The 14,598-nt window shown below is 36.8% G+C and overlaps 1 protein-coding gene across 6 annotated transcripts in view; it reads left to right on the forward strand.

The window, feature by feature from the left end:
• The window catches only part of ATR (ATR checkpoint kinase), a 123,601-nt gene that overhangs the window by 20,678 nt on the left and 88,325 nt on the right, over nt 1–14,598 (forward strand). For 5 of the 6 annotated variants that reach the window (XR_014076640.1, XR_014076641.1, XM_081569519.1 and 2 more), the window contains exons 8-17: nt 1,107–1,259; nt 1,965–2,157; nt 2,386–2,648; nt 4,379–4,569; nt 4,662–4,762; nt 4,950–5,121; nt 5,750–5,920; nt 7,801–7,995; nt 9,448–9,633; nt 14,190–14,282. Coding sequence is in view for 4 of the 6 variants with exons in the window: in XM_081569519.1 (XP_081425645.1) it covers nt 1,107–1,259; nt 1,965–2,157; nt 2,386–2,648; nt 4,379–4,569; nt 4,662–4,762; nt 4,950–5,121; nt 5,750–5,920; nt 7,801–7,995; nt 9,448–9,633; nt 14,190–14,282 (1,718 nt within the window). In the remaining 2 variants the exon portion in view is untranslated. The remainder of the gene's footprint in view (nt 1–1,106; nt 1,260–1,964; nt 2,158–2,385; nt 2,649–4,378; nt 4,570–4,661; nt 4,763–4,949; nt 5,122–5,749; nt 5,921–7,800; nt 7,996–9,447; nt 9,634–14,189; nt 14,283–14,598) is intronic. The other variant, XM_081569520.1, reaches the window with a different exon arrangement.

The following is a 14,598-nucleotide window of genomic DNA, read 5'->3' on the forward strand; positions in this document are numbered from 1 at the left end:
TATAAGTTCTAAATTTATTTGTATAATACCTTTAGTATTCTTTTTCAGTCAATAGAAATTATTTATAACTTTTAAATTTTATTTTGAGAATCTAAAGAATGCTATTATTCTCCTAAAAATATAAATGCACATTTATATAAAGTCACATTTAATTCCTTTGGATTCACAGACCTCAGAACATCATCTTTATATTCAGTTCAGTTCAGTTCATTCGCTCAGTCATGTCCGACTCTTTGCGACCCCATGAACTGCAGCATGCCAGGCCTCCCTGTCCATCACCAACTCCCGGAGTCTACCCAAACCCATGTCCATTGAGTCGGTGATGCCATCCAACCATCTCATCCTCTGTAGTCCCCTTCTCCTCCTGCCCCCAATCTTTCCCAGCATCAGGGTCTTTTCCAATGAGTCAGCTGTTCACGTCAGGTGGCCAAAGTATTGGAGTTTCAGGTTCAACATCAGTCCTTCCAATGAACACCCAGGACTGATCTCCTTTAGCGTGGACTGGTTGGATCTCCTTGCAGTCCAAGGGACTCTCAAGAGTCTTCTCCAACACCACAGTTCAAAAGCATCAATTCTTCGGCGCTCAGCTTTCTTCACCGTCCAACTCTCACATCCATACATGACCACTGGAAAAACCATAGCCTTGACTAGACGGACCTTTGTTGACAAAGTAATGTCTCTGCTTTTTAATATGCTGTCTAGTTTGGTCATAAGTTTCCTTCCAAGGAGTAAGCATCTTTTAATTCCATGGCTGTAATCACCATCTGCAGTGATTTTGGAGCCCAGAAAAATAAAGTCAGCCACTGTTTCCACTGTTTCCCCATCTGTTTGCCATGAAGTGATGGGACCGGATGCCATGATCTTAGTTTTCTGAGTGTTGAGCTTTAGGCCAACTTTTTCACTCTCCTCTTTCACTTTCGTCAAGAGGCTCTTTAGTTCTTCTTCACTTTCTGCCGTAAGGGTGGTGTTAAGAGCCCCTGTTTATTGAATGTTTGTTGTAATTCCATTTGATGTGTAGAATGTCTTTTTTTTTTAATTGAAAGAAGACATAGCTAAATATGATTAAGGAAAAGATATCATTAATCACCTATTGTGTGTTTCTGTAGTTAACACTTCATTTGAAGATCATATCCTGGAAGATTTATGTGGAATGCTCTCACTTCCATGGATTTGTCTCCATTCTGATGATGACTCTTTAAAGTTGACCACATTTGCCACCAGTCTTCTAACATTAAGCCAGAGGATTTCAGATAGCTACTGTAAGTGGTCACAAGATTCTGTATGTGTGATTTGGTTTGTTTTAACTTATCTCTGTATAAAACTTCTAACACTTATCATTTCTGTTTTTTAATAATTACAAAATAAGGTACATTTTTTAATAATTCAAAAAGGAATTAGACATGTAGAAAGGGATAAATTGTAGGATTTATGCATCCTCAGCTCTATTCTGCCACATGGTTCTCCAAAGATGTCATACCATATTACATTACTGTTACCAAAATATGAGTTCCTTTTGTTTCATATCTTCACCAGCACTTGGCATTATCAAATTTTAAATTTTTTGCTATCTTAAAAAAGAAAGGGAATTCTTTGGCAGTACAGTGGTTAAGACTTTGTGCTTTCACTGGAGAGGGCCCAGGTTTGATCCCTAGTCAGGAGCTAAAATGCCACAAGTGCATGGTGTGGCCAAAAAAAAAAAAAAAAAGTCAAAGATGTAACTACCTAAACAAATATTTTTTGCTATTTGATGAGTGTAATTTTCAGTTTGGATTTCCCTGTTACTAGCAAGATTATACATGGACCTTTTTCAGTGCACATTCTTAGTATGTGGAAAAGGAGCTTTTAATTAAATGCTGTATGTATTTTAAATGTTATTTGACTTTACAATAAGGAATAAATATGTATGGTGTGTATGTGTAAAATTAACACTTAGAAATCTTGATTAATAGACTTAATTTTTTTAGCACCACAGGCCCAATCACGATGTGTATTTCTTCTGACTCTGTTTCCAAGAAGAATACACCTTGAGTGGAGAACAGCAGTTTACAGCTGGGCCCTGCAGAGCTCTCATGAAGTAATCCGGACAAGCTGTATTAATGGATTCTTTATCTTACTGCAGCAGCAGGATCCTTATAACAGAGTTCCCAAGATTCTTGTGTATGTATTAATATTTTAACTTGAATATACAGCTTGATTGGACAGATATCATATATACAAATTTATGTTTATTGCTGGATATATAGAACAAATGTTGCTTTTAGTTTTAGAATTAAAATTTTTTTGCTTCTATTCTTTGTTTAATCAGTACTTTTGCCCCAGGTGAAACAAGACTATTTAGACCGCAAAATTAAACCAAAAGATTTAGTACTTTTTTTTCCCCCCTAGAGATAAAGTCAAAGATGATTCTGACATTGTCAAAAAAGAATTTGCATCTGTACTTGGTCAGCTTGTCTGTACACTTCATGGCAAGTTTTATTTGACAAGTTCTTTAACAGAACCTTTCTCTGAATATGGGCATATTGACCTCTTATGTAAGAGCCTAAAAGTCGCTTCTCAACCTGAATGTTCATCTTCTCGACTAAAAGCTTCTGTTTGCAAACCATTCCTTTTCTTACTGGAAAAAAAAACACCTAGCCCAGTGAAACTTGGTAAGTGGTTTGTTATGATTTATTTAATATTTTAAAACCTATTTAAGCTCCTTTAAAAAAAAAAACAACAATGGTGGAGTTAGCCTGAAGCCTTAAAAAATTAGACTTGCTTGATAGATTCAGTGCTTATGTAATTATTCATAAACAGGATGTCTGATATTAGACTGTATCACAGAGCTAACAAGGGAAGTAATTTTTAGAGTTTTAAAATGCTCTTGTGATTGGACAGTGTAAGGGACATACCTATTGTTTGGTTCAATATTGTGAGGTTCAGTATCCTGTATCCTTTTTAGTGATCCCAGGGACCTTCTTAATGTGTCCCCTGCCACTGCTTTGGACCTTCAGAACTTCAAATAGTCAGATACTTTGCCCCCTGAGAAGTACAGATTATATCTTTACCACTTTCCAATGGTAATGGTATATGAATTTGTTGGGAGCATGAAATGTATACACATACTTGGACGATGGCTTGCTTTGGGTGGTTATTGTTGTTGAGTCACTAAGATGTGTCAGACTCTTTGCGACCCTATGGACTGCAGCACGCCAGAGTTCCCTGTCCATCACCAATTCCCAGAGCTTACTCAAACTCATGTCCATCAAGTCAGTGATGCCATCCAACCATCTCATCCTCTGTCATCCCCTTCTCCTGCCTTCAATCTTTCCCAGCATCAGAGTCTATTCCAATGAGTCAGTTCTTCACATCAGGTGGCCAAAGTATTGGAGTTTCAGCTTCAGCATAAGTCCTTCCAGTGAATATTCAGGGCTGATTTCCTTTAGGATTGACTGGTTGGATCTCCTTACAGTCCAAGAGACTCTGGCTCAATGAAAAAGAACCTATCTGCCAGAGCAGGAGGCATGGGTTTGATCCCTGGACGGGGAAGATTCCCTTGAGAAGAACATGGCAGTCCATTCCAGTATTCTTGCCTGGGAAATCCTGTGGACAGAGGAGCCTGGTGGACTACAGTCCATGGGGTCACAAAAGAGTCAGACATGACTTAGTGACTGAACAACAAAAACAACAAGCTTTCCCTTTCTTCACACTTCTTTAGATTACAGAAATGTGCTGTTAAGTCTATCCCAGTAATTTAAAAAATCTGAGTGAGTAATCATTTTATAACTTTAAAAATTCTAGAATTTATTTTAGATTTAAATTATGTATAACTTTTACTAAAAAGCATAAAGTAAATTTTTTTTAATGTAAAAGATTATTTATTTATTTTTGCCTGTGCTGGATCTTTGTTGCTGCGTGCCATCTTTCTGTAGTTACAGTGAGCAAGGGCTATTCTTTGTTGAGGTGTGCAGGCTTCTCATTGTGTTGGCTTCTCTTGTTGTGGAGCACAGACTCTATAGGGCAGGCTTCAGAAGCTGTGGCTCACAGCCTCTAGAGCTCAAGCTCAATAGTTGTAGTGCATGGGCGTAGTTGCTCTGTGGCAAGTGAGGTCTTTCCTGACCAGGGATGGAACCCATGTCCCCTGCATTGGCAGGCAGATTCTTAACCATTGGACCATCAGTGAAATCCACAAAGTAAATTTAAATTTATAGGTATTAGTTTTTCAAGTATTCATTTTAATCCTCCACAATTCTATACGCTTTATAAATTTAAACACAAAATATTGACCTTATAAGACAACTTAGCGTTCTTTGTAGTGTATTATTTATTGGCAATATTTTTATAATACAACTTTTTAATTTAATGTGTTAACTTAGGTATTATATGCTCTTGTTTTTAGCTTTCATAGAAAATCTGCATCATCTTTGTAAGCATCTTGATTTTAGAGAAGATGAAACAGATGTAAAAATGATTCTTGGAACTTTATTAAATTTAATGGAAGATCCAGACAAGGATGTTAGAGTGGCTTTTAGTGGAAATATCAAGCATATATTGGAATCCTTGGATGCTGAGGATGGATTTATAAAAGAGGTTGATGACTTTTATTTCAAATTTTTGTTTTTATGTATTTTCATAAACCTTGTTCTAAAAATTTCTTTAACTAATTAATATTATTGCTCTAGCTTTTTGTCTTAAGGATGAAGGAAGCATATACGCACGCTCAGATTTCAAGAAATAATGAATTGAAGGATACCTTGATTCTTACAACAGGGGATATTGGAAGGTAAGTTTGGCAGCTTTCGTATACTTCCTTATTTATTGTGGCCATTCACCTTTTTTGTTTGCCTGCTGTTAGAAATGGTGATATGAGAGTTGTGATGTTATAGAGAGAAGTGTGATAACAGCTTGCATTTATTTATAGATTTTTATTTTCAAGACATTGATGATAATTTTTTTTTAAATAATTTTAGGGCAGCAAAAGGAGATTTGGTACCTTTTGCACTCTTGCACTTATTGCATTGTTTATTATCCAAGTCAGCGTCTGTCTCTGGAGCAGCATACACAGAAATTAGAGCGTTGGTTGCGGCTAAAAGTGTTAAACTGCAGAACTTTTTCAGCCAGTATAAGAAACCCATCTGTCAGGTGAGATTCAGCACTGGCCTTGACTAAAGGAAATAACATTACTTTGCAAAAGCTAAAAAAAGAACATATATATGTTTTACTTTCTTGCTTTAAGAGAGATATTTCATTTTTTAATGATGTATTTGGTTTATTTAAAAGACCCTACATCTTGTCATTTTTATATTTTAGCATCCTAGTCCGAAGATGTAGGCTATAAATGGGAGAGGGGAAAAAAATCATCTTATAATAATTATTACACTCTAGTGTTAATCTATTGAGAGAACTCTTTTTTTTTATTGGTCTTTCTTTTAGTGATAAACTTTTTTACACTTTGATATTATGGATAAGGTACTTTGTTTTAAGAAAGGTTCATTCAAGAAAGGTTCAGTCTGAAAAGTTGAGAAATGTTAAAATACAGGCTTTGCTCTTTGCTAGTGGTGTAATCCTTAAGAACATAGTCCAGTTTAACTAAGCCTGGTTACTTCATCTATTAAAGGGTGTTTATCTATACCTCATTAAGGTTGTTATAAAAATCAAATGAACTATTCAGGTAATACGTTTAGAACTCTGATACTGGTCTTTATGTTGGCCTAAAACATAGTAGTTAAATGTTCTTCCTTGTGTGAAAACTAACATCATTTTGCTCTAGTTTTTGGTAGAATCCCTCCACTCCAGTCAGATGACGGCACTTCCTAGTACTCCATGCCAGAATGCTGAGATGCGAAAACAAGATGTGGCTCACCAGCGAGAAATGGCTTTAAATACCTTGTCTGAAATTGCCAATGTTTTTGACTTTCCTGATCTTAATCGTTTCCTTACTGTACGTTGCAAAGTATAGTTGACTTTATTGAGGTTTTCAGTTCAGTATTTTGTGTTTATTCCATTCTCTCTATATTTTTTAAGAAAATCTGGCATTGTTTATTATCTGGCAAGTATAATGAGGACCATAGATTTTCAAATTTACATGTTATCTTTTGACTTTGATATGATAATATTACTTATGTTATAAAAGTGAAATATGTGTTGTTTTGAGTCATTGCTCTTTATCGTTAGCTATCTTGAAAAGTTAATACTAATTAATTAATGCTAATTAATTCAGTTTACCAAGCACTTATGTCTTTAGTGCTATGATGGGTTTCGTTGGTAATGCAAAGTCTAATATGATCATATCTATCCCTAAGGAGTGGGAGTACAAACTAATGCTACAGATGACATGTGAATTCAGATAATCGAGTTTATAGTATGTAGTGGTTTGGGAAGCCTTTGAAAAGTCATTAGTGGGGCTGAGGTTTCAAAGATGGATGGTGTAGGTTATCTTCTTATGTTTTCCCAAAGGCAAAATTTATTATTATTAGTTAATAAATTATAATAATGATCTATGTAAAATGTTTCCCTACAGTATTTTATATTTTAACAAAATTAAATTGCGTGTAAATTGGACAAATCTTAGAAGGAACCATGATACTATACATTAAGGACTACAAAGATATTTTACCTTTTCATTCAGTAATTTCATCTGGGAGCCTCAAAGCACAGAGGTTTACTGTAGCATTTTCCAAGTATCAAATAAACAAAACCCTGAGAAGAAACTTAAGTATCTAATAATTAGGTCATAAAATATTATGCACTGCTGCTGCTAAGTTGCTTCAGTCGTGTCCAACTCTGTGCAACCCCATAGACAGCAGCCTACCAGCCTCCTCTGTCCCTGGGATTCTCCAGGCAAGAACACTGGAGTGGGTTGCCATTGCCTTCTCCAATGCTGGAAAGTGAAAAGTAAAAGTGAAGTCACTCAGTCGTGTCCAACTCTTCGTGACCCCATGGACTGCAGCCTACCAGGCTCCTCCGTCCATGGGATTTTCCAGGCAAGAGTACTGGAGTGGGTTGCCATTGCCTTCTCCAATATTATGTGCTGTAACACAATAGTTAAATAAATACTTCATAGAAACTACCTTATAATGTCCAGTCTTACTGGACTAATATTAAGTTGAAAGGCATAACACAAATAAGGTATAAATGCTTCTGTGGGTAGGGCTTGGGTCTTGTTTACTGTCACATCTTCAGTGCCAAGAATAGTCACTGACATGTAGTAGTTGTTCGTTAGATATGTGAATAAATGAAAGGCCAATCATTTTATGTTTGGAATTTTATGTATTATTTAAGAACAAGATCTTAAAGGAAATAGACCAAAATCAAAATAGATTTGTTGCCATGTTGGGATGGCGGTGTATTAAAAAGGTTTTCTTTAATATTGTAGCATCAACTTCTTAATTTGAAGAAGTTAAAAACTGTGTTTATGGCTTCTCTTGTTTATTGTCTAAATACTAGTTAGCTCAAATAATAAATCAAGTTGGAACCTCTGCTTTAATTAAGAGCATGAATATGTACTAATAAGAAATTATTTTCTTTGCTGCTTGAACATTAGCTTATTTATTTATTGTCTATCTCTCCCTACCTCCAGTGTAAACTTTATGCCATCAGGAACCTTGCCTGTTTTTCACTGCTGTATCTGCAGTGCCCGTGCCATAGTAGATGCTCAGTACATGTCTGTTGAGTGAATAAGTGGTAAATCTGAATTCAGATATGTCGTAGGTGGACTCCAAATTTGGGTGATATTTTTAATTATTTTTGTACATAGCTCATGTGAATATTTTATCACCTGGTCAAATGTGCTTTTTGGTAATTGTAGTGTTTCTTTTTCAGAGAACATTACAAGTGTTGCTACCTGACCTTGCTGCCAAAGCAAGCCCTGCAGCTTCTGCTCTCATTCGAACTTTAGGAAAACAATTAAATGTCAATCGTAGAGAGATTTTAATAAATAACTTCAAGTATATTTTTTCCCATTTGGTGTGTTCCTGTTCCAAGGATGAATTAGAACGTGCCCTTCATTATCTAAAGGTAATTGAATATTTGTATATGTTTTACTCTTTTGTATCAATTAGCATAATAGGATGGAGAAGGCAATGGCACCCCACTCCAGTACTCTTGCCTGGAAAATCCCATGGACAGAGGAGCCTCACAGGCTGCAGTCCATGGGGTCGCTAAGAGTCGGACACGACTGAGCGATTTCACTTTCACTTTTCACTTTCATGCATTGGAGAAGGAAATGGCAACCTACTCCAGTGTTCTTGCCTGGAGAATCCCAGGGACGGTGGAGCCTGGTGGGCTGCCGTCTATGGGGTCGCACAGAGTTGGACACGACTGAAGCGACTTAGCAGCAGCAGCAGCAGCAGCATTATAGGAAAGCTGTTATGACATTCTTATGGAAGTAGAGTGAGTAGTTTATAATCTATCTTACGGTAATATAAGTTCAAGTGGTGCATAAATAAGTATTGTCCTGGGCCAAAGAAGAGTATTAAATAGAATTTTTCTTTTGTTGTTTTCTTTTGATTGTTTTACCATGATGGTATATGATAGTCATCCATTCATGGATCAGCTTCTCAACTAATTTCATTTAGAATTTATTAATTGATTGGAACTACCAATGACTAATGATAGATAACTATATCTGTCAGAAGAGGCAATATCCTTCAACTGTAGTATAATGACAGCATTGAATTTAGTTACTTAGTGCTGTGATTACAGTTTGGCCCACTTTCTTGCTAGTTTTCAAATTTAAAATTATAGCCTGTGCTGCTATTTTTGGTGTCATAGTAGCAACGAAATCTGAGGAATAAGAGGCTACATGGGAACAAGAGAACCTGTCAGATATGCATATGTAACTATTGTTTTTCTCCAATGTTAATTTATTTCCTATATTTCATGATATGCCAAGTATGGATCTCTTTCTACCTGAGTCTTTTTGAATATTGAGTGTATTTATTCATTTTGAGAAAGAAAATCTGTACTATAAAAGTGGAATGGTAACAGCATTCCAATGCTTACATGTCAGAAACAGCTAAGCAATTTTTATGGATTATTTCACTTGCGTAACTCCTCTCAGTTACCCAGTGAGATAAAGTACTATTATTTTTCCATTTTGTGGATGAGAAAGCTAAGGCAGAGAGGCAGAGCCACTAATTTTCCTCTCAGGGGTTACATTTCCTTGAATGTAATGACATTTTAAAACTTTATAAAAAAACTATACTCCCTTTTAAAATTTTTATTTCAGGATAAAGTCTGATCACTTCTCTTTATTACCTGTAGCCCATGGCACACCTACCAGTAATAGTCAAGACTAGAATCCTTTTCCAGTGCCTTTTTTAATATTATTAGTAATTCTTGTCACCTGATCCAGAGCTCCTGATTAACTAATAATGTATTAAAATCAATACACTTATTACCAAGATGTTAATATGGAGAAAAAAAAAAACCCAACTTTTTTTCTTTTTTATTATGTCTTTGGGTTAGAATGAAACAGAAATTGAACTGGGGAGCCTGCTGAGACAAGATTTCCAAGGACTGCATAATGAATTATTGCTCCGTATTGGAGAACACTATCAACAGGTTTTCAATGGTTTGTCAATACTTGCCTCATTTGCATCTAGTGATGATCCATATCAAGGCCCAAGAGATATCACATCACCTGAACTTATGGTAAGGAATACATTATATGGGTTTCTTGGTTTGTTTTTCTCCTCTTCATAGCTTTGTGGAATTGAAAAAACAGAAGTTTTATGTATTTCCCAAATGCTAGAGATTTATTTAAATTTTAAATTGGAATTTTTGTTTTGAAAAGACTTTATTTAAATTACGTGGTCACAGCATACATATCAGGATTGAAAAATATACATTTTCAAATGATTTTAGATTTTATTTTTTCACTGGATAAAACTGTTTATTTTTCTTCTCTACCTTTTAACTATGGATCAGAATACATTCATAGCTTCCCCCCATGCCACTATCCCTTCCTTGGCACAACATACTAACTTTATCAGTTCTAAACTATATTTAAATTCTTTGTTGGGTTTAAGGCAGGTTAGAAAATATTCCTTTTTGTCTTTCCCTGTCTTAAATTTGTATCTGAAATCATCTTACTATTTTATTTCTTCATGTAGAAAAAACATATAAATCTCAGACTTACTATTTTTTTCTTTTGATTGTCCTCATTCCTTGAAGGTACTCAAAGTACTATCAGCAAAATATCTTGAGAGATTTCTGTCTTGGCTTTCTCATTTACCACCATTCTTTAGCTCATTCAACTCTGACTCTGTTTGAAATATTCTACTGAAATTTTCATCTTGTCAAGGTCAAAAATGATCTTCCTGCTATCAAATCCAGTGGTTGCCTCTCTTTTTCTGTCTTATTTGACTTTCACTGGCGTTCAGTACAGCTGACCATCCCTTCCTATGTGACATCTGTGACACCATATTTTCTTGATTTTCTTTTTGCTTCACTGTCCACTCATTCTTTATTTCTTAATTTATTTTATTGAAGTATGGTTGATTTACAGTGTTTTGTTAATTTCTGTTGTGAAGCACAGTGATTCAGTTATACATATATATCTATTCTTTTTCATATTCCTTTCTGTTATGGTTTGTTACATGATACTGAATATAGTTCCCTGTGTTATACAGTAGGGCCTTGCTATTTATTCATTCTATATATAATAGTTTGCATCTGCTAATCACAAACTCCCAATCTATCCCTCTCCCACCCCTGCAACCACAAGTCTGTTTTCTGTCTGTGAATCTGTTTCTTTTCATAGATAAGTTCATTTGTGCCATATTGTAGATTCCATGTATAAGTGATAGCATATAGTATTTGTCTTTCTGACATTTTGCTTAGTGTGATAATCTCTAGGTTCATCCATGTTGCTGCAGATGGCATTATTTCATTCTTTTTATGGTTGAGTAGTATTCCATTGGGCTTCCCGGGTAGTTCAGCTGGTCAAGAATCCAATGTAGGAGACCCTGGTTCAATTCCTGGGTTAGGAAGTTCTCCTGGAGAAGGGATAGGCTCCCCACTCCAGTATTCTTGGGCTTCCGTGGTGGCTCAGAAAGTAAAGAATCCTCATGCAATGCGGGAGACTGGGTTGGATCCCTTGGTTGGGAAGATCCCCTGGAGGAAGGCATGGCAACCTACTCCAGCATTCATGCCTGGAGAATCCTCATGGACGTAGGAGCATGGCAGGCTATAGTCCATGGCGTAACAGAGTCAGACATGACTGAGCAACTAAGCACAGTATTCCATTGTATATACATATACATGTGTGTGTGTATGTGTGTAATATTCATTCCTATATTCATTCATTGGTGGTTGTCCACTCATTCTTAACCTGTACTTTATCTACTTATTCTCTATATGTTAGATTCAGTACTATGTGATTGGGTCTTTTTCTCTATAAATATTCTCTCCTTAAATGAGAGGGAATCTGAATTCCTCTGATCCTTTAATATGATTTATATTTTGATGATTTTATAATTGAAATTCTAGTCCAGAGCTCTCTTGAACTTTGGGCTTGTGGACTTAATGCAAGTTAGATCCTGGCAGGAAACAGATGGCACACGTGAAAATGTTTCATTGAAAATAATTTAATGAAAGGGCTATTTTCATTGACATGAGCAAGGTTAAGGGAACTAACAGGGAATGTTAAGGAACCCAAGACTAGAAACAGCAGAAAACATATGCTCCCCTTACTCCTGGGCAAGAAGAAACGGTGTCACCAGAGAGCTAGAACCATGATGCTTGGGAAGGGCTCTTGTCGTGGAGGAGTATAACCATTGCCAGAAGCACCTCACGACCTAGATAGTGCAGGAAGTTATAAATATCACACTCTCTACTCTTGCCCTTTGTTCCCCTGTTGGTGGCTCCACTTGACTGAATTTAGTGGGAAACCCAGAGGAAAAGGAATCTTGAGTGATGAAATCTGGTTGGCCTCCCAGGCACATCAGTACAGTTCAGTTCAGTCGCTCAGTCATGTCCGACTCTTTGCGACCCCATGAACCGCAGCACGCCAGGCTTCCTTGTCTATCACCAACTCCTGGAGCTTGCTCAAACTCATGTCCATCAAGTCAGTGATGCCATCCAACCATCTCATCCTCTATCATCCCCTTCTCCTCCTGCCTTCAATCTTTCCCAGCACCAGGGTCTTTTCCAATGAATCAGTTCTTCGCATCAGGTGGCCAAAGTATTGAAGTTTCAGCTTCAGCATCAGTCCTTGCAATGAATATTCAGGACTGATTTCCTTTAGGATGGACTGCTTTGATCTCCTTGCAGTTTAAGGGACTCTCAAGAGTCTTCTCCAACACCACAGTTCAAAAGCATCAGTTCTTTGGCACTCAGCTTTCTCTATAGTCCAACTCTCATATCCATATACGACTACTGGAAAAACCATATCTTTGACTAGGTGGACACTAAGCTTCCTCACTACAGTGAGCTAGTGTACACCTTTCTTACCTCCTCATCCAACCTGGTAGCGTGTTTGACCTAAAGATACTTGAATTAGGTACCTCGGTGTCAAACAACGCAACTTTTTCCTGGAGTTGGAAAATATTCTAATTGCTGCTTCTCCCCAGCTCTCCTCCTTGTTTTTGGTCCCTTTCTTGCCTATATATGAGGTGTTTTTGTTTTTGTTTTTGTTTTTTATCACACCTTCATTGTGTTTATTGTGGAAGCTTAAACATGCACATTACTCATGTCCTTGTCCTAACTAATTTTGTTAAAGATTTTTTTTTTAAATTTTATTTATTTATTTTTGGCTCTGCTGGGTCTTTGTTGCTGTGCAGGCTCTTCTCTAGCTGTGGCGAGCGGAAGCTATTCTTCAATGTGGTGTGCTGACCTCTCATCACAGTGGCTTCTCTTGTTGCAGAGCACAGGCAGTCAGGTTTCAGTAGTTACAGCACGTGGGCTCAGTAGTTGTGATTCCTGGGCTCTAGAGCACAGGCTCAGTAGTTGTGGTTCACAGGCCTAGTTGCTCCACAGCACGTGAGATTTTCCTGGACCAGGGATCGAATCCTTGTCTCCTGTACTGACAGATGAATTCTTTACCACCGAGCTGCCAGGGAAGCCCCCTGTTGAAGACTTTTATAGAGAGGAAAATTCTTCTTTGCAGAGTACTCACAGTCCCAGTTTGTAATAATATTAAATAATAAATAATATTAACATTTGCTGTATTCTAAGTATTTAATACATATTATCTTATTTAATCTCTACAGCAGCTCTATGCAGTTGATACTTTCATTGTTCCCATCTTATAGACTCAGAAGAGCTGAGTAATTCATCCAACATCATAAACTAGGAAGTTTTAAAATTGGGATTTGGACCCAAGTTTGGCTGACTTAAATTCCATACCCTCTCCTCTACGCCCCTCTTTCAAGAAAGAGTTAACCCCGTCCACTTCAGGAGACCCCAAATGCCATAATTAGTGATACCTAACTTGTAGCTGTTGATGCCCAAGGTTTGTAGCCCTTTTACTATTTCCTCAGGGGATATTGACTGCTATGGTAGACCGTCATTCTGGCAGGGTGCGTGTGCGTGCGTGCTAAGTTGCTTCAGTCATGTCTGACTCTTTGTGACCCTTTGGATTGTAGTTCACCAGGCTCCTCTGCAGGGATTCTGCAGGCAAGAATACTGGAATGGGTTGCCATTTCCTCCTCTAGGGGATCTTCTCGACCCAGGGATCGAATCTGTATCTCTATGTCTCCTGCATTGGCAGGCAGGTTCTTTACCACTTGTGGCACCTGGGAAAAGCCCCTCTGGCAGAGTACCTGTTCCTTGTTCAAGTAACTTTTTTTTCCCACCTTAGCTCTAAATGCTCTAAATAAGGACATTCACTTGTCTCTTTCTATTCTTCTCCTTAAGATAAATATCCTCACCACTCTGGATTCTGACATGAGTCAGATCCTGAGGATTCTACCATAGCTCAACTCTAATTCAAAAGCTTACGATTTTCTCATGGTACAGAACTATTTAATCATATATTATCTCATATATTATCATGATAATTGTGAATCAGTTTTATTAATTTTTAAAGTATTACATGTGACAATATATGCTTTGGGAGAAATGTAATTCTGCAACTGGTTATTTCTAGTATTCTAATACAGTTAGATAAAACAGAAATGATATTAAATAAATGGTTGATTTATGAAATTTGGTCTGTATGAAACTATGTAGTACCTTTTTTATGTGTTGGCTTTTTTTCCCCTTAGGCTGATTATTTGCAACCCAAGTTGTTGGGCATTTTGGCTTTTTTCAATATGCAGTTACTAAGCTCCAGTGTTGGCATTGAAGATAAGAAAATGGTAGGTGATGATAGTTGGTTACAAAGGGCCAGAACAGAATTCATATAGAATATGTAGGAGACATCTGCTTCTAGCTTCAAACATTCAAAGAAAAAAATTATCAAACACGATATTCTGTATTCCTGAACAACTTCCATATGCTTTTGAGGAATCTGAAAAGAAAATTTTATCATTTACTGTTCTTTTGTTTATAAGGGACAGAAAACTCACCCAAAGTGGCTTGAAGGAATTTGTTGCCTATGTAACTAAAAGTATAAAGATAATACATAGCTTCTGGCATAACTTGATTTTGGATATTGTATTCTCAGAATTAATC

Source organism: Giraffa tippelskirchi, chromosome 2 (genome assembly GCF_054371585.1).
Source record: "Giraffa tippelskirchi isolate mGirTip1 chromosome 2, T2T-mGirTip1v1.2.pri, whole genome shotgun sequence".
Lineage (NCBI taxonomy): Eukaryota > Metazoa > Chordata > Mammalia > Artiodactyla > Giraffidae > Giraffa > Giraffa tippelskirchi.